A 20,412-nucleotide genomic window follows, 5' to 3' on the forward strand; every position below is an offset into this window, starting at 1 on the left:
GTTTGTCAAGGTTAAATTTAACGTGATCGTCCAATTTAGATTTGCCCAGCGGCACGGGGATCTGCAGCTGTGCCCGAACAGGTGGGTCGGGTTCGCGGCCATACATAAGAAAGAAAGGTGAAAACCCCGTCGCAGCATGGGGAGCCAATCTGTATGCCGCTAGAACCCCTTGAATTTGTAAGTCCCAATCAGCCTGTGAGTCCGAAACTTGCTGCGACAACATAGACGTGATGGTGCGATGCAGACGCTCGACCATCCCGTCCGTTTGCGGGTGATAGGGAGAGGTTCGAATTTTTTTCGTTCCTAGGAGATCACAGACTTGTTTTAGGAGTTTCCCCGAAAAATTTCTACCCTGGTCGGTCAACAACCGCTCCGGGGCACCTTTGTCCATGACATAACCTTGGACAAAGGCGTCGACGATGGCTGCTGCCGACTGATTCGCCAGGGGCCAGGCCATAGGCCAGCGCGTAAAATATTCGACCCCAGTAAGCAAATATTTATTTCCCCTGGAGGTGGCGGGGAATGGCCCCAGAATGTCCAGTGCGACCAGTTCATTTATTCTGGAGACCTGGATGGATTGCAAGGGCGGGTTCGACTCCCGTGCCGGTGGTTTGCGCTGCGCACACTGAGGGCATGCCGCCAACAGATCAGCGACATCCCTTGTCATACCCGGCCAAAAAAAATTCAGCTGGAGCAAGGCGAGTGTTTTCTGGGTACCTAGGTGGAGGAGGCGCTCATGAGCAGCCCACACCACCTTACCCCGTAGGCCAGAAGGGACCACCAGCCGGTGACGCTGGGATTTCCCGTCCCAATGCATAAGCAAGCCCGCATGGGTTTCCCATGCGTCGGCATGACCCGTCACACGCCCCCTCTCCCCGGCGCGACGACGCAACGCGAGGAGGGAGGCATCCTCCAACTGGAGGCACCCCCATTCATCAACGGGCAATCCAAGCAGGGAATCTCTCCCCTGTTCGGCGATATCAATGGGGACTACCGTTTCATCGTCGGCGGCCGCCGCCAGGACCGGAACCATCATGTCCCCTACTGGCTTGCAACGCCCCGACCCCAGGAGGCATGCGCATTCGGAGGCGGTTGGCATCCGCGACAGAGCGTCAGCGTTGGTGTGGCGAACGCCCTTACGATAAGTGGTTTCAAAACTGAAATCCTGGAGGACCTCCAACCATCGGGACAATTGTCCCGATGGCTGTTGAACCTTCAGGGCGTACTGCAGTGCCGCATGATCTGTGCGGACGGTGAAATGCCGACCGTACAGATATGGGCGATACTGTTGGATGAAATAGACGATTGCCAACAGTTCCCTACGGGTGACACAATATCTTTGCTCCGTTGGAGACAACACCCGACTGCCGTACGCGACCACCCGTTCCACGCCGTCAACCACCTGGGAAAGCACGCCTCCAATACCTGTGTTGCTCGCGTCGGTGTCGAGCAAAAACGGCCTCGAAAAATCTGGGTAAATCAAGGGAGGAGCCTTCACCAGCGCGTCCCGAAGGGAGCAGAAAGCGGCTTCCTCATCCTGACCCCAGTGGAACCGGACCCCTTTTGATGTTAACGCGTGTAGGGGTTTTGCAATCGTTGCAAAATTAGCGACGAAGCGTCGGTAATATGATGCGAAGCCAATAAAACTCCTGACCTCTCCCACCGTGGTGGGAGTCGGCCAGGAGCTGACACACTGCGTTTTGGCGGGATCGGTAGCAATACCCGAGCGCCCTACGATGTGCCCCAGATAACGCACCGACTCGCGTAACAAATGGCATTTCTGGGGCTTAAATTTCAAATTAGCAGCCCGCATCTTTAGGAAAACCGCCCGCAACCTCTGGAGATGTTCGTCAAAAGTTTTACCAAAGACAATAACGTCATCCAAATAAATCAGGCACGACTCCCATTGCAATCCAGCCAAAACCAATCCCATCAATCGCTGGAAAGTTGCCGGCGCTGAGTGTAAGCCCATCGGCAACCGGTTGAATTGGAACAGGCCGTGCGGTGTACGGAAAGCAGTTTTAGGCTTAGAATCATCGTCCAGAGGAAGCTGCCAGAATCCCGAAAGTAAATCTAGTGTGGAGAAGAATCGCGCTCCCGCCAAGGCGTCCAGCGATTCGTCCATCCGTGGGAGCGGGTATGCGTCGGCAACCGAAATTTTATTAAGGCGCCGAAAATCCACGCAAAACCGCAACGAGCCGTCCTGTTTTTTAACCAGGACGATCGGCGCTCCCCAAGGGCTGGTGGAGGGAGAAATGATGTCGGCGGCTAACATGTCATCAACAGCCGATTTGACATGGTCCTTTTCGGCGGGACTTAACCGAAACGGATTTTGGCGAATTGGCGGGCTGTCACCCGTGTCAATATGGTGACGCAGCAGGTGAGTGCAACCCAAATCATATTTATCTCGACTGAAAACGTCGGAAAATTCCCTCAGTAGCGTTCTAAGCTGTTGGCGCTCTGAATTTGTCAGGTCCGTCGATCCCGCACAAAGCGCGTCGATCCACCCTTCATCGCTGTCTGAATGTGGGAGCATCCGGGAAGCAGTGCCAACGTGGTTCGCGACAGGTTCCTCGCAGGGCACTGGCGTCGCGTGAGCGAGCACCGTCCCTTGAGGAACCACCACCGTCTGCGATCCCACATTGAGGACCGCGATGAAAGGGTCCCCGTCCCCTCTTACGACGGTCTGGGCCGGAATCAAATGAGGCCCATTAACCCCGGCCCTAGACGGTCCCAGCAAAACACCCTGATCCCCTATGCCCTTAGCGAAGGGCTTACGAAGTTTCAGAGGCACTAGCATTTGAGCTCCCGGCGGCACACGAACAGTTTTAACGACGAACGCCGGTACCGTCGCGAACGCCGACCGAGCCGCCGCAGGGGATGGCAGGAACGCCATGCGCCGCCCCGATGGAAGCTCAATGCATCCTTGGTCGATCAAAATACGAATGGGCATTTTACCTAAGAAATCCGTCCCCAGCAGGCACGGAACCGCCAGCGAGGAGGAAACGAAAATCGGCCCCGACAATTTGATGTCCCCAATAGAAATTTGCGCTCGAATCTGTCCCATGATGCCGAGAGAGCCCCCGTTAGCGGCATAGAATGGGACGTTAACCGGCAGTAAAGGCCGGCTTTGTACGGGCAGAATATTGTAAATTAATTCCGAAATGATTGTCGCCGATGCCCCCGTATCGACCAAGATGCGTACTTCTACCCCGTCAATGTGTCCGACCACGGCCGACGACCCTGACGACGCGGCTACCACGCGATGGGCCAACACGGACCACTGTTTGGGCTCGATTTGAGTCCCCGCAGTGATCCGCGTTGGCCCCTCGCAACGCGACATCGGCCCCCCGTTTGTTGTGGTGCGAGAGCGTGCAACGGGTAGGTGCTTTGGCCAAACATGTGTGGTGCCGCGACTCGCCGGGTCATGTTGCTGGAGCTTGGGAGGAGGAGGCCCGGCGTCCCGTCGAGGCGTCGTCCCGCGCTGTCGAGGAGAGCGGCACCCCGAGGCGACGTGGCCCCGGACGCCGCAGTTGAAACACCGCGGGAGCCCCGGTGGAGACGACGGGCGGTTGAAACGGCTTGACCCGTCCCGGGCCGACCGTACTTCTTGCGCCTGTTGCCGTCGATGGTCGACGGCGAAGAGCTCCTCCGTCGGAAGGGTGGCTGCAGCCACCGCACGCCCTGCCGATGCCCTGCTGGCTTTCCGCCGCAGGGACAGAAGGTTGGCGTGAAGGAGGCGCGCCGCCTGAAGAGAGGTCATCTCGGCGTCCTCCTGTGCGACGACAGCGATGTCCAGGTCGTCTGCCAGGAGGAGTATTTTCTCCGTGACCATCGCGTCCACGCCATCGTCGTCCATACGGGGAAAAGCCGTCTTAGCCAGCGCTAGGAGGCTCGTCCTGTATGCCAGGGGCGACTCCTTCTCACCCCGCTTGCGCTCGTAGAACTGCTCTCTGCATTCCGCTGAAGGTCCATAGACCCCGGCCAGCAGTTGTAGTGCCTTCGGCAGAGTAGACCGCTTCTCTTTCGGCGCCGATGTGAGGGCGGCGAGCGCGTCTGCGTCGAGGAGCGCCGGCAGCGCGCAGAGGGCTTCATCGTCGGACCACCTTGCCATTTCTTGGTGGGCGATGAAGCGTCGCTGGAAGCCGCCCCAGTCGCCCTCTGCACCAACAAATTCTTTCAGCGGAGGCAGCCGTTGTTGCAGCGCAGCGTTCGCCTTGGAAGTCTGTAGGCTGCTATCCCCGGGACTCGGCTGTGCGTCGGCGCGAATGGCAGATGGAATCGCCTGTCGCGGATGTGATGACGCTCCCTCCGCTGGAGATGACGCAGCTGTCCCAGCGAGAGCGGTGTCGGACCCAAGGTTGAGCCCGGCCACGCCCTCCGCAGCTGCCGTGACGATGGCGGGAAATTCAAAGTTGGAGTCTTCAGAAATGGCGGGAAGGCGCTCAGGTCGACGACTCCCCTCGCCCCGTGGTGGACCACCAGCCCCCAGCCGCGTGATGTTTTCCAGCGTGGCGGCAGCGGCGTACAGTAGCTCCGCCAGTCTCTCGTGAGCCAGCCGTAGCGCGTCTGGCTGCGGCCCCTCTTCATGCCGATGCCCCGGTAGGAACGCGTCGGCCCCCGGCTGCGCCATGTCTTGGTGAGCCGCCTCGGGCTCAACGACTTCAGCAGTGTCCTCCTCCGGTACTCTGGCTCGAGCTGTCTGACGTGTTTCCATGTCCGTAGTACTTCTGACACCAGATGAAGTACCGGTGAAGACGCTGGACACCCAGGTTGAGGCACACGTATATTTATTTCAGCTTGTCGGTACAGGACAACACTAGAGGGGGTAGCGGCCCCCTCACCCGGATAACTGGGGATACCCCCTAGCTAATCTCACCTATCCCCAAGTCCTCCTCTAACGGGCTAGGGGAGGCTAACTGGCCCGACACTGGTGAGTCGGGCTACGGTCTCCGGAGTCCCAGGGTCTAACCCTGGTTCACGGAACCACGCCTCTGGCTCGATCCTCTGCAGCCCTGACAAGGGCGGCGTCGAGGGGAGTCCAGGGCTCTAGCTAGAGGATCTTCACTCTTCCTCCTTCGTTCCCAGACTGAGCCCCGAGCTCTCTCTGTCCTCCCCCTTTATACCCCTCACCAGGATCCCAACCCCCCAGGCTGCCTGACGCGGACGTCGTTGCGGGCACCCCCCCCCCCGTGTACTCCCGTAACTCCGCCCACTGTGTTTGTTACCCATTGGATCGTATGCACTTACAGCCCTCCCGTAACAGCCCTACACAAGCAAAACCCTGGACCGGTGTCATCACAGTGTCTCAATCGGCAGCAGAGTCAGGCTTTGCTGAATCAATGGTGAACTGCCAGATGTTACTATTTTATTTATTCACCGGGTAAAGCCCACTGAGCTATGTGGGCATTTTTCAGAAGCGACCTGGCCACAAATGATAGCTCAACGAAGTGGCTTATCATGTGGAAATGTATAGCAGCCAAATACTCTAATCGCATGTTTCTAAATCTGCAGGGAAAACCCGGAGGACCTGGACAAAAATTTTCGCGACCACGGGGAGGACATGCAAACTCCAAATATAAAGGCGTCAGGGTTGGGATCGAACTCACGACCTCCTGCATACCAGGCGAGGGAGTCAACATCTCACAATTGCGGCGCCCATGTAACAGCCTTGGCAAGGGCCGTCTCTTTAAGGCGTGGGTCCCAGTTCGTTACATAACAGACGGGGCAGACCCTAAAGCGTAAAAAACCCACAAGAAACAGTAAACACACCCATCAATTGATGATGTTCGTTTCGCCATCACCAGGAGCTGGAGAAGACACGGGTGGGTAGGGGGGGGGGGCTCAGTCCGTGTGCCCCCTCCTGTACTGCGCAGCACAATACATTATTGCTTCTCTCCCCCCGCACCTCCGATTAGTACGATTGGCTACGTACGGTGCGAAAGAAGTCCAACATACGTACACGCAATACGCAGTAATTCCCGACACCGAGCGGGCTCGTGCCCCCCACGTTCAGTGTCCTGTTCAGGCTGTGGAAGAATGAAAGCGCTGGTTTGCATTGTCCGCCTCTGGTTGACGTTTAATCACCATCCCAATATGCAGAACGCAGAGGCACGGAGGAGTCGTTTGGAGGGCGCGAGGTTTAATTACGAAGTCGCAAATCACGGATTCTGTTCACTCGGCCTCGTGCACGGGCGAGGAGGGGGGGGGGGATTAACTCTTACGCCCCTATTCCAAGCGCAACCATATATAGCACAGCTTTCATGGTTGGCTGTGTTGGGTAGAGGAGGGTATACGAAACACATTTTACTTTATGCGCTATAACCCAGGAAATCAACTCCGAATCCCAAATATTAGCTTCACCACCACCACCGTTAATACATGAAGGGCGCATCCCTGCAATTAGTTGTTCACGCCTCTGCTGGCGAAACAGCACCTCCGATTATCACAGCTGGCAACGTACTGTGTGAAAGAAGTTCAGCATGCACACGGGGCCATTCTGGAGGGTGTTTGGCTTACTTTACACTGCAGCCTTCGAGTCATTATCTCTCTCGTCGAGACCACTGCGCCGGTTACAAGTTAACATTGTTGTACTTCACCCAGTTCTCACTTGGTTTTTGAGCAAAAATCGACACGAAACAATACGGGTTGCAATACACTTGACAGGCCTTTGTATGCATTCTGTAGATTTTAATTGTAACAAAGCTCCACTTTCACCCATCTCCTTTGCGTTGCGGGGGACAGAAGGGTTGTTGTGTGTGTGGGGGTCACCGTATGAGCGACTCGCCACTGAGGAACTAACCATCGAACAAAGACGGCCACTGCATCGCGCGCTTTCAGATGCGCTTCTGTGGCCGTCTGGAACGCTCTTCCTTCCGATATTAGGAAGCCGCTGGAGTTGTGCACTTTTAAACATAGGTTGAAAACTAATTTCGTTAGAACTGTATTTAGTTGCTTTTCCTTCCCGCGCAACTCTGATTAGCACGTTTGGCTACGTACGGTGCGAAAGAAGTTCAACATACATACATAGTCGGCAACCTCCTCCCCCTTCGGCGCCCCTGACACCGGCCCCGATGGCGAACGACGAGACTCAGAATGTATTGCCAGCTTGCAGATTGTGTCGTTGGAATATTTCACATTGAATTCATTTTGAGATTACCGGCTCGCTTTATTGCAGTAATACGTGGCACCAGTGATTCAATATGATCTCCTTCAGTATTGACGGTGCTGCTGTACAATGATTGTGAAAATAAAACATGAAATAAAAAAAAGTGCTCGCTTCATCACCCGAAATCATTGCAGGTCCATAAGTCATCATAATTTCTGGCGCAACGTATTTTTACGTAGCAGTTTGCTAAACCACGCAAACAGTTGACAAGTTTCAACTTTACGAGTGTTTATCAGCCGAGTGTTAAATTATTGTTGCTGGGTGGTCTGGTGGTTTGACACAAGAAAAATCAATAAATACTGGGCAATCACGGTGACGCGCTTCTGAACAATCATTTTGAATTGAGCCCCAGATTTCTCGTGACCTATTTATTTACGTCTGCGCTACCCGAAACGGTACCGCCGAGAATTCAATCCCAGCTGATATATCAAAAGCAACATTTAAGGCGCCTTCACGCTCTGGTATACAACACTGTATTACGAAGAGAAAAAACACAGCCGATAACGTGGGAATGCAGCCCTATGATTGAACACCCATGCATGTTTATTGCTTTTCAATTTGAACGCGCCCCATTGTGCTCATCACAGAGCGACTATTTAACATATTTTACTCGCCAATGGGCCAAAGCGGAAATTGGTACCACCGCAATGTAGTAAAACATTACGACAGATTTATTTCCGTGGCAAAATACCAGGGATTTAATTTATTACCCCACTTATATCACATGGTGACCACATAATTCAGTTGTTGGCCGCATGAATAAATTGGAACCACGGAAGTTACGCCACATCGGGTGGTACCGACAAATGGGATATCTGCTCTGAGCTCATGGACTATATGTAACAGATGTCAATGAATAGCATGCAAGTAATAATGATGCACCAACGCACCATCGATTCTTAAGCTATGAAACTAATACTTGTATTTTACTAGCTATGTAGATATTTTTCAGAAGCGACCTGGCCACAAATGATAGCTCAACGAAGTGGCTTATCACGTTGAATTTTAAAACAGCCAAATACTCTAAACGCATGTTTCTAAATGTGGAGGGAAAAACCGGAGGACCCGGAAAAAATCCACACGGCGACGGGGAGAACATGCAAACTAAAAATATATAGGCGTCGGGGTCGGGATCGAACCCACAACCTCCTGCATATGCTTAAAGCAACTTAACCCTACGGCTTCTTTGTTAATTCACTCTTGGATGAAGGCCTCCCCCACATCATGTCAGTCACACCATACTTCACCATAGCGCAGTGTCCTAACCACTGCCACAACCGCTGCACCCACACTTGATATGCACTGATTGAACTGCGGGAGTAATAATCAACGGCTTGTTGTTCGTACACGTGGTATTTAATTGGGTCGAGTAATACCTGCAGCCACGAGGGGTTCTCATTTCACGATGACAGGAAGAGAAATGTAACCCCCGTATGTTGACAATTCATCATATTGCGTGGTGGGAGGGGGTCAGAGGGGGGAATGATTACCTGCCAATATGGACAGAGACCACCTCTTCTTTTTACATCCCATACATTCATCTTTTTTTCAGATACACAAAGTGGCCTTGGTTGGGGGTTTTGATACAAAAGCGAAATTTGAAGAGGTCTTTACAATCAGATTGTGGCGAAAATGTGGTGCAGAGGCATATGATGAGGTTCATCAAGGTCCTGAGAAGCCTTCTTCTAGACATGATGGGGTCTAGAAGTCTTGACAATCGAGACAGTGAGAGGACAACATCAACATATTAAGGGATCCTGAGAGGTCTTCATCAAGACTTGACGATAACGGCCACAAAGGACCTCATTAAGACGTGGTGGTGACTGCATGTTGAGGTCTCCATCTAGGGACGTGGTGATGGGACCCAGAGAGGCCTTCACCAGGTCAAGGTTGGGTTCATCTTGTACTTGTTGTAGTCCGCCAGCAGAAAGAATGCCAGCACCGTCTCATGACCTGTCAATGCAAACCTTCCATTATGGAAATGCACGTGAATTGTTGAACATATAGAGTATGCACATTAATTGTTGAGCATATGTTTTAGTGGAAAGGCCATGGTCACTAATATCTGGCAGAAAAGCTGTTTCAGGCACAAACATGAATCTTGCTTCAAATACACATATATGTAAAAGCAGGAAATGTATTATACGACAAGACTATACAACTAATGAATGCAGCTACTGTTACAATATGGATTTAAATAACGTGAATTTATCTCAAATTGTGTTTGACCAGGGCTCCATTTATTAAGGTTCCTAATTTAATTAATCCTCCCAGCAGTGGCCAGCTCATGTGCAGGGAGGCCTGAGTGAATGCACTTGGAAGCTCATGAACAATTAATGAAACAGTTCTGGGGAACGCGAGGGCTTTGATTGTCATGGTGGTGACGATGATAACGGACCAATGTGGTCAAGGCTCTGGTAACGATTACGGTAATGACTGTGGTGATACTGATGGCAGTGCTGAAAATTATGATGGTGAGATACCCATAGTTATGATTGTGGTGGTGGTGATGATGATGGTTATGATTATGGAAAATCATGGTGGTGACGATAACAGCAATGACTACGGTGACAATCTTGATTATGATGGTAGTGGCAGTGGTTATAAATTGTAGCTGGTATTGATAATGATCATGGTGATGATGTTGATGGTGATCATAGTGATAACGACAGTCACAATGATGACAACGATGATGGCACCAACGCAATGCGAGCGATGATGATCTCAGCGGTGTTCCCTGTGGGTGTGCAGCCAGTGTATGTGCATGTATGTCGAACTTCTTTCTGAACGTACGTAGCCAATTGTGCTAATCTGAGGTGCGGGGTAAGGATAACAAACAAAACACAAAAATAGGTTCCAAAGAAATGTGTTTTTTTATCTAGATGATTTAAAAGTGCATAGCTCCAGTGGCTTCCTTATATCAGAAGAGTGTTCCAGACGGCCGCAGAAGCGCATTTGAAAGCACGCGACGTGATGACCGTTTTTGTCTGATGGCCAACCAAAAGCCGCTGCTGCTGCGAGGACCGTAGCGCGGGTGATGGTTTATGCTCCTTGACGAAATCAGCAAGGCATTGTGGTCAATTTGTGACACTTTGTGTGTGTAGTGAGTGCAAGCGGTGGGCATCGTACGGACGCCGGAGTCGTGCAGCGTCTGCTCATCGTGCAGCAGCAGATGCTCGTCGTCCTCCAGGCTCACCACCAGCTCATTCGTCTGCCACCGCAGACGAGAGCAACGGCGACAGTGAAAGAAGTAAACGACAGGACGGGCAGCAGTCGCGAGCTCCGTTTGCTTTGTATGAATTGCAAGACCATGCAGTGGTTACGATCCGTGGTACGTATGGCTCGCGCAGCAAAGACTATGCGCCTTACCTTTGCGCCGTGTGCCTGATGAATAATCTTGAGAGTATCTGCCGAATCACAGTTAAAATTAAGGATTGTTAAAGTTACGCATGTTTTCACATCGAGCAAGTACATGTTAAAATTGTACGGATTATTTTGCGCGTGTCGCAGGAATAACACATTACCGTAAGTGTGTTTCTTAAATGGAGGAGGCAGCTGTGCTCTTGTCGGAATTTCTGCATCAGATCATTCAAAAATTCTGGTATAAGTGCATATATAAGGAACCAACTGGCCTCAAAAGTCTTTACATGCCCAATGTTCCCTTGTACAGATGTCACGATTCACTCGCTGGGCCATTGGAGAGACACGAGTAAAGGACGCGAAAACCACAGGGGCGGAGGACGAGCTCGCCGCACCTCGCAGAAGCAAGCTCATGAAGTCCCGCACGCTCTGCGAGACGGCGACGTCGTGGAAGACGAGCTCGCGGAAGTTGCGGTGCTCGAAGGAGCGCACGAGGCGCACGCACAGCGTCACCGTCTCCAGCCCCGGACGCTCCGGGGCCCGACACGCAGCCTCACTCATACACGGAGCTTTACACAAAGACACGGATCCCTCGTACAGCGTTAACAGACTGTTGGCGCAAGTGTTCGCGAGCACATATGAAGGTTGGCACAACACCACGCCCGGCCCGTCTTTTGTCTCCAGAGTGGAGAATGTTACACATCGCACCCGGTACATATTTGAGGCTGATCTGACCTAGGGTAGGACCAGGACCGATTCAGATAATCGTCACTGGTGTTGGCCGTCACGGCGGGGAGAGTATAGCACTGTAACATTGGATTGTGTTGCACTGCCCTCTGCTGCCCACAACGTATATTAATTAACCCAGTATCTCTCGCAGCAGTATGCCGCAACTAATTCTTGTGTACCCCAAAACGGTCAGCCTTTTCGAGATCGCCAATCTTTTATATATTCTTATGCAAATTACATCACTGCACACTGCATGTACCTGAAGGTTGGCGAGCACAGACAGCTGTACCCATAGGATTTTCACAAGAACTGGCACCGACAGCTCTCAATCTTGTAGCTACCCACAGATACTTTATATCTTGTCAGGCGTCCCATCACGTAACTCTCGTGACACCACCGTTATTATTCTATCGCGGCGAGGCGATGCCTCGGTGATGTTTCCAAAGTGCCGTAATGATGCACTTTATCGTTACTCTAAAGTATGTTTTTTTTCCCTCCAAGGCAAGTATCTTGTAGGATTCTTAAATGATAGCTGGTAAACCGGTAATCAATTCTGATGATTGGCACATGTTAAGGTACAGAGGGCGCAGTGGTCTAAGTAACCGCGCGATAAATGTGTCCTTATTTCTCAATTAAAAGGTAGAATTGCAACCCTGCAATGGAAAAAAAGCCAGGATACTAACGCAGCGTTTTCTCAAACTTGTTTTGGCCCGCGGACTACACAATTTCCGCGGACCACCCAGCCCCCCCTGGTGACAAACCGCATTCACTTCTCTTTCAATACCAGGAGTACAAAATTATGAATATCACTGGAACATTGTTTTTAATGCAGCGATAAGGTTTTTTTGACGGGGGGCACTTAAAGATCATCGGCTTTCGGTAGTTCAATCAGTTTAGTTTCCCTCACTTAATTTATTAAACATAACAAAGATGTAAATACATTTCATGAAAAGGTATGAACATTGTTGTCATTTGCGGATCAACCTGCATTTGAATCAGAGCCCCGCGCACCACGTGGAGGGCCGTCACGGGTCACCTGGTGGGGCGGGACCCGCGCCTTGAGAACCACCGCTTCAACGCCCCGAGTATCTCGGTGTATGCGGCACTGTACTGCAGCTACAAGTCCAGTACTTTGCTTGGCACATTCCTTCCATACCAAGTCACATCAATCGTCACGTGACGTTGCGTGACCGTCTCTTTTTGTCAACGAAGCAGTTTGAAACACAACCCTGGTAGTATTTACAAAACAATAACGGTTTGTAGGTTCGGTCAATAGTTACTCAAATTAGAGCCCAATTACACGTATTACCTCGATTCTCGAATCACTACAATTGGGGATCTGTATAAACTGTGATATTCCAAAATTAAAATTATATTTTCTGTTCAGGTACCCATCTCCACTGTTGGTCCTGAGCCAGTGGCTGAAATTCCACATTCCTATGACGAGAACCGAGAGCCCTAACCTATTGATCTTAGTCCTGGTTAACTAAAGCAGAGATGTATGTGCTGCCCTCGCTATCATAGGTGTTGATCAGGTCAACAACGCAGAGATGTAGGCGCTGTTGACATTCCCTGCACCTCTGCCGTAGCGAACGGACAGAGAGCTCCGTGGAGACCCTCTCCCGGTCTGAACCCAGCAGCGCGATGTTATAGCAGCGTTAGGCCCGCACACGCGTGGTCATATCGCAACGATGTAACACAACAACAACAACATCCACCCGATCGAGCAGACGGCAGCGGCGGCTCCACTCACGGCGGGGACGTCGCAGGCGAGAGACACTCACGCCGACCTTTGACCCCGACCCAGCGTCGACCACGTGCCGCCTGCGTCCCGGGACACGTGACCTCGGCACACCGCCGCGGCTGCTCGTTTGGGCTGTGAGGGGGGGGGGGTCGCAAAGAGCTTGGCGCTGATAGGTGGGTCGCATGTACCCACGTGGTCTTGCAATCGGCGTCTTTAAGCCAATGGCGTGAAGGGGGCTGGGAGTGGGGGGCTGGGCGTGGGGGGCTGGGAGAGGGAGGCGGAGAGTGGGGGGGTGCTGAGAGTGGGGCGTGGGGGGCTGGGAGTGGGGGGCGGGAAGTGGGGGGCTGCTAGTGGGGATCTGGGAGTGGGGGGCTGGGAGTGGGGGGCTGGGAATGGGGGGCTGGGAGAGGTGGGGAGTGGGGGGCTGGGATTGGGGGGCTGGGAGAGGAGGTGGGGAGTGGGGGGCTGGGAGTGGGGGGCTGGGCGTGGGGGGCTGGGAGTGGGGGGCTGGGAGAGGGGGGCGGGGAGTGGGGGGGGGGCTGAGAGTGGGTCTCCAATCAGGTCTTGATTCTGGACACCCGCGTCGCTCCACTCTGTTCGCACAGCAGCGGCCTTCTTCTGGACCTGGGTGGGCTTCTAGGAGAGTCACAGCGCAATCCCAGAAGGGCAATCGCGTCTTTAACACTGTTTCACTATTTTACTTATTTTATCAGGTAAGGCTCACTTGAGCAGTACGACTCTTTCTTCAGAAGCGGCCTGGCAATCGAAGTAGCTCATCACGTGGAAATGCATTGCAGCCAATTACTATAAACGCAGGTTTCTAATTGTGGAGAGGAAAACCAGGAGGACCCGGAGTGAGAGAGACACCGAAAACTCCAAATATACAGCAGCAGGCGTCAGGGTCGGGATCGAACCCACGACCTCCTGTGTACCAGGCGAGAGAGTTCAACATCTCGCCACCGCGACTTGAAATGCAAACCCCCTTAGTGGCCGTCCATAAATTACGTCACGCACCCCTGGGGGGGGGGGGGGGTCAAACATTTGTGACGATGTGTGACGAGGGGGGGGGTTGAGAAATGTGACGTCACATCAAAATGAGCAAATGTAAATAAATATAGACAACACGTTCTACTTAATTAAATAGACTTTTTAATAAATGTTTGCTCCTACAACATCAGAGTGCAGCGCCACATTAAATACGCACTACAATGACAATAGTTTAAAGCGATTTGAAGCATGTTTTTTTTTTGGGGGGGGGGGCAGAGCTTTGTGACGTCATATTTGAGGGGGGGGGCTGACTTTTGTGACGCCGTGTGACGAAAGGGGGGGGGGTCAAAAATCGCCCAAACTCGCGTGACGTCATTTATGGACGGCCCCTTATGCTCAACTAGTTTTAATACATATTCTTGGTTCTTTCGGTAAAAGTCACGTAGAAGAGAAAATAATAAAATAAAACAATAAAATCCTCACGACGTTTCGATTGCAACAAGAATATTAATCCTTGCAGTCACGAAAGCTTTAAAACGAAATTTCGTTTTAATACGTCTCGAACGCCTATTCTTATGCGTACTACGGAATATATAACGCTGCCTATCGGTGTTATAAAATCAAAGTCAAGATATGTTAATCACGTGGTGGAGGAGGAGGAGGACCACGGCGGCGGCGAGGCGAAGCGCGCGATTCCTCCAGCTTCCTCCAGGTATCTCGCCCGGTCGTTCTCGATCACACCACGGCTCGGTCGGGGTCCCCTGGGGGTCTCCGATGGGATCTCCATTGGGGTCCCCTTGAAGTCCCCGAGGCCGGGAACGGACGCGGGACACAAAGGTTCCCTCGCGGGCCGAGGCTCTGTACCGCGATCCCCCACTCCCGAGGACGTCGCTTCGTGTCGACAATAATTAATTGGGTCATTAATTAACCTGACGCCGTTTTAAATGACGCGCCGCCTCCCCAGTGATTGTTTTGTACGCGTCGAGACATTTCTCGGCAATCCACTGCTGGATAAGTGCCCCCCCCACCACTCCGTGCAAGGGCTTATTTGATCATATTGGTGAGAGATTTGGCGAAGACGGGGAGCATCGGCCGTTTTCTAAAACAATATATAGTTGGTTCATAATCGTTCTTTGCGTCATTGTTGGTGGATAATCTCAGCTTAGACGCGGGAAGTTGGTGGTTGAGGAAGAGGCCTGGTCGGATCCCGGGCGCCCTGTGTTGCCTGGTCGCTTCTACCGGGGAAGGCGCGTGAAACCCGGTAGGGAGCATAGGGACGAGTGGGGGTCGGGTTACGGTACGAGCGGAGAGTGTTGAGACTCAAGTCTGGGTTCTCAGCCCTATAAAGCCAAAACATATTTGTTTTTGCTGCAGGTTTTAAGTAAAGTTACTTGTCGAAATGTTATATTACCAGAAATTGTTGTTGTATTTCGCAAATCGGGCTCGGCGGTAGAGCGATAAGGTTGCCAGCTAAAATATTGGTAGGGGGGTGACTTTGCCCATCATCCCTTCCCCGGGGTCGATAAAAAAAAGTACCACTTAGCGGGGTTGTCCTTGGAGACTCGCCCTGCGATAGGAGTTGATTTATGCACCTCTGACTTTGTGAGGTAAATATTGCGTCAATGGTCTTGATCAGGACACCATTTCGACTTCACATCGCAGGATGGGTAGAGCTATCGGTCGTGGTTTGACCAACTTACGAGAGTTGGTGGATCAAGCATACACATCACCGTATAATGCTAGACTCCCAAGGTAGCCAGGACGATACTGTACAAACATTGTGTTTGTGAGTGAACCCGTAATTCCCTCATGCATGGTGGGGTGTCCCAAGCTGCTCCGTTTTATTCCCCTTGTATAACGCTTATTGATAATAAATTGGTCAAACGTCCTAGGACCTACCCTAACAAACTCTGGAGACTTCCATGAGGCTGTGCAGGATAAATATATGACATTACAGTATTACAAAGTACAACAATTCGGATTTGTAAAGTAACTAGCAAAGGAAGTATATTATCAGAAACGAGTGTTGGGTTGAATTCTATAGGACATGGAAGGAAAGGACGCATTGGTATCAAAAAGTGAGAATGTAATATTTGTCGATTTGAGGTTCCCCTTGTCAATAATGTAGATAGCAGACAAAGGAAAATTATTTATATAAGTTATCAGCAGTAATTATCCACGTTTGTTATTCGTGAGAAATTTACCATGATGTGATGGTGCCAGTCTGCAGAAAGTGACAATTTTTTAAAGACTAGACAAAGATTTTTTTACTTGAAATTGTAAAAGTGTATTTCACCTGAAATAGTGATGATTTCATTGACTTCAACATGAGACTGGATATCAAGTTTCTTTGAATTTAACTTTAGGTTTGAGGTGAATCTTGGGCTTGAATACCAAAAGCTGCCAAATAGTTTATTATAGGGTGAAGGAGACAATGCTTTTGCACTGTTCTGCAAGTTGGTGAATGCTCACATTTGTGCCATTGTGCCGTGTGGTTGCTTTGTGCGCGACAGAGGCGGACGGAAGGGAGAGTTCCTGTTGTGTGATGAGCGCTGTAAAGCGTTGGCGCTGACAAAACGCGCTTACCCTGCGCATTGCCCGCGCTTGCGACTCACAGCTGCGCATCCACCTCCCTCCTCCACCATCACATATCTCCACCACCCTCCACCACCACCTCCTCCATCTCCCTCCACTACCATCTCCCTTTATCACAACTTCCCTCCACCACCACTACCACCTACAACCACCACCCTCCACAACCACCTCCCATCATCACCAACTCGATCATCGCCAACACCACAATCGCCACAAACACCATCGCCACATCACAATCACCACCAATGTTTAGATTACCATCACCATAAACACCCATCAACAACAGAATCTCAACCACCACCACGATCACCACCACATCCCCGAGCTCCGCGCGCCCCTCCCAGCAGCAGCGCGGCGCGGTAAAGCGCGGCAGCGCAGCGAGGCGAGCGCTCTTCCGCTAACATGTCCGAAAATGACAGCAATCTGAACGGCGTGAGCGATGGCACGGGCGAGTGCACCGAGGGGGGCATGTGCCGGGACTTCCTGCGCAACGTGTGCAAGCGGGGCAAGCACTGCCGCTACCACCACCCTGAGTTCAGCGAGGTCATCAACATGGGCGTGCGCCGCAACGAGCTGAGCTTCTGCCACGACTTCCAGAACGGCAGCTGCACACGGCCCAACTGCAAGTTCGTGCACTCGCCCAAGCAGGACGAGGAGTTCTACCGGCAGCACGGGGAGCTGCCGGCGCACCTCAAGCAGACGGTGGCCGCCGGCCTTGGCCTCTCGCTGCGGGACCTGCAACTGCGGCAGGGCGAGGTGCCCGTGTGCCACGACAACCTCAACAGCGGCTGCCTCAGAGGCAAGCGCTGCAAGTTCCGGCACGTGACGCGCGAGGAGTTCACGCTGGAAATGGGGTTGTGTGGCCGCGCCGGCGCACCGGACGCCACCGCTGTGACCATCCTGCCACCCCCCCCAGCGATGCCTGCCACCATGATGCCACGCTACCGCTTCGATGGGTTCGGCGAGGCCTTCGAGGAGGAGCGCTTCGTTGAGTTTGAGCTGGCACGCGCCAAGCGGCGCCGCCTGGAGGAGCCGTGGGCCGAGCGCTTCGAGCACCCGCTGCCCACGCTGCGCCTCGCCGACACGCAGCTGCTGCTGCTGCAGGAGGAGAACCTAATGCTGCGGCGGCGCATGGAGGAGCTGCGCAAGCAGGCGGTCGACCTGACGGCCGTCAACGAGGCGCTGCTGGAGCAAAACGCGCGGCTGCGCGTGCAGGCTGGCAAGGTAGTGACGCTCACCTCGGCCGAACAGACGCTGGTGCCGCGTGCCCCCACCGTCGTGGTGGCCGCCGCTGCCATGCCCAGCTACAGCCATGCGCTGGGTCAGCCGCTCACCACGCTGAGTGGGCAGACGCTGCAGGGCCGGCCCGTGTCGCAGCAGGAGCTGGTAGCGCCGAGCGGGGCGCCCACTGCGCAGGCCTCTAACCCGGGGGCGCCACCACCCCAGCCCGTAGCACCGCCACATCTGAACCCTGAGGCATTGGCGCCCCTACCAGCCACTCTGGGGTTGGCACCCGCCGTGTCACTCGCCACGGTGGCCGTTTCGGTGGCGCCGGTTGTGTCCATGGCGCAGTCGCTGTCGGGGATCACCATGAGCCACGCCACCACGCCCATCATGACGTTCCCCATCGCAACTCAGAGCATACATATGACGTCCCTGCCACACTAGCCACCACCACCACGATGCTGGCAGCGAATCTCTGATGCTTACAGAACTCAACCTTTGAATGCCGGATCCTCTTTGTTTTTTTAAGGAGAAATGTGTCTGAAAGTGAAAAATCTCTCCAACTCAAACTGGTATTGGGCAGTGCTCACCTCAGTTGGCTGTGAAGTGTGGATATTCCACATTCTTTAGGGCTAAACCAACTGGTTCCAACATCTTGCAACATTGTTTTTTTTTATGTAACCTTTGAGGGGATGATGGGCTGAATCAATTTCCGATCAGGATTACAATTTTCCACTTGGCAATTATGAGTTGATTTTTACACCCGGCCAATTGAGTTTCGGTAATATCAAGTAAAAAAAAAAATCAAGATTGGAGTTTTGAAGATGGCAAGGACACACGGTGGCCTGCTGAAGAATCACATGATCGTTTAATTGATGATTTTCATAGTGGATATCATTCTTGGAATTGAAGCGGCACTCCTAAGTAATGTGACATGGCGGTGTGTACACTACTGGACTGCCTCGCCCTGTGAGCAGGGGAAATAATGTCGCGAGGGCGCACTTGATAATGTGTCTCTGCTTTAGGTCTGTTCCAAAGAGATGGTTCCACACTTGCTTTATTACGAGTTGTAGTTTTCATAAATATTGCATGAAGAGATCAATTGATCAGGCTTTTGTGTAATACAAACATGTAAATCGCTATTCATAATAAAGGTTTTTGGGTTAGGTCGCCTAAGTATAAATGTGTCGAAACCCTCCACCACCCGCAAGCCAATTAGTAAAGGAATTGTCACGTTAACAACACACAAAATAGTAACTACTTCAGCCCACGGGTGTATTGGAGAGTAAATCCACAACATTTACAATTTTAGTACTAAGTTTCGCTGGTAATTACAACCGGCATCATCGGGCGATTTGCCAGAATAGTGACGCAATCCACCTGCTCATTCATAAGAAATTCAGAGCATCTTGTGAATGTGATTAAAGATATTAAACTAAACCCAAATGATATTCTACTGAGTTTTGATGTAATTTCTCTATTCACTAAGGTTCCAGTTAACGTGTCCCTTAAATTACTTATGTGGCAGATACTATATTGGACAGACATTAGCGTAAGATTAAAGGACCACCAAAAAAATATTTAATACTCTCAAACACAACTGTCGGCAGTTGCACAATATGCTTGCCAACAAGGACACTCAATTCATTTTGATAACGTTGAAGTGTTGTGTAAAACTAATTGACCAAGACTAATTCGAGAATCCATTGAAATTGACAGAAATTAAAATAATTTTAACCGCTCTGACAGCTACAAGCTTAGTGCGGCCTGGAAGCGTATTAAGTAATACATTACAATTATAATTCCTTATAGAGAAACATACTAATTAACTAATTACCAATGTATTATAATTACAATAGCCCCCCCTCCGCCTCTGATCTCTGCACCTGATTGGGTGCGGTGATGACGTCGTCCTGCTACTCTAAGACCGGAAGCAGGTGGATTGCTTCACTATTCTGGCAAATCGCCTGATGATGCTGGATGTAATTACCAGGGAAACGTTGTACTCGTATTGTAAATGTGGATTTACTCTCCAACACACCGGTGGGCTGAAGTAGTAACTAATTGGCGTTTTGATTACGTGACAAATCCCTAACTAATTGGCTGTGTCGGGTGGTGGAGGGTTACGACACATACGCGATCTAACCCAAAAACCTTTATGAATATTGATAGCGAAAGCCTACGTGTAAAAATGTCAGTCCCTAAATATTTTTTTGTTACACGGCATTTTGCTCCATGCATTATTTTTCATTCCAATGAAACTGCACATTTTTTTATTGTGTTCTTTAGGAAATCTCAGTTTGTATACAAATATTGGCAGACTTATTTGTTGCGATCTCAATTCCTCACACCTTTGTGGTATGAACAGTGTTTTCATTTGTATCTGTAATGGTAAATTAATATGGCCCTGACATATATCATAATGTTAATGATTGAACATTGTACTGTTTTTTTTTACTGTTTTAAGTTAATGTGGACAGTGGCAATTTGGTAAGTTGAATAAAATTGGAGCTTAAATCCTGAGGTGTATTTTTGAATGTTTGTTGCGTGTTCTGTTTATGTTGTCCTTCCCCTGCATCTCCGTTTAGTACGTTTGGCTACGTGT

At 51.3% G+C, this 20,412-nt stretch overlaps 2 protein-coding genes across 5 annotated transcripts; one reads left to right on the plus strand and one right to left on the minus strand.

Moving 5' to 3' along the window:
* Positions 1-6,669: 6,669 nt before the first annotated feature.
* Positions 6,670-13,205, minus strand: C2H2orf76 (chromosome 2 C2orf76 homolog). Of its 2 annotated transcripts, none has more exons than XM_078866685.1 (6): positions 13,011-13,205; positions 10,924-11,097; positions 10,693-10,743; positions 10,538-10,575; positions 10,298-10,379; positions 6,670-9,121 (listed from the first exon to the last, which is right to left on the minus strand). In XM_078866685.1, exons 1-6 carry the CDS (start codon positions 13,183-13,185, stop codon positions 9,045-9,047), a joined length of 597 nt encoding a protein of 198 aa, XP_078722811.1. In that variant the 5' UTR covers positions 13,186-13,205; the 3' UTR covers positions 6,670-9,044. The 2 variants fall into 2 exon arrangements, with proteins under 2 accessions (XP_078722811.1, XP_078722812.1); XM_078866686.1 differs by lacking the exon at positions 13,011-13,205 and adding an exon at positions 12,976-12,993.
* A 1,432-nt stretch (positions 13,206-14,637) lies between these two features.
* On the plus strand, positions 14,638-20,324 carry ZC3H10 (zinc finger CCCH-type containing 10). 3 transcript variants are annotated; one of them, XM_078866691.1, is made up of 2 exons: positions 14,638-14,700; positions 16,502-20,324. In XM_078866691.1, the coding sequence occupies exon 2, from the start codon at positions 16,986-16,988 to the stop codon at positions 18,249-18,251; it is 1,266 nt and encodes a 421-aa protein (XP_078722817.1). In that variant the 5' UTR covers positions 14,638-14,700; positions 16,502-16,985; the 3' UTR covers positions 18,252-20,324. The 3 variants fall into 3 exon arrangements, with proteins under 3 accessions (XP_078722817.1, XP_078722818.1, XP_078722819.1); XM_078866692.1 differs by having other exon boundaries at positions 14,647-14,825; XM_078866693.1 differs by having other exon boundaries at positions 14,648-14,700; positions 16,837-20,324.
* Positions 20,325-20,412: the final 88 nt, after the last annotated feature.

The sequence above is a fragment of the Lampetra fluviatilis genome, chromosome 2 (genome assembly GCF_964198595.1).
Source record: "Lampetra fluviatilis chromosome 2, kcLamFluv1.1, whole genome shotgun sequence".
Lineage (NCBI taxonomy): Eukaryota > Metazoa > Chordata > Hyperoartia > Petromyzontiformes > Petromyzontidae > Lampetra > Lampetra fluviatilis.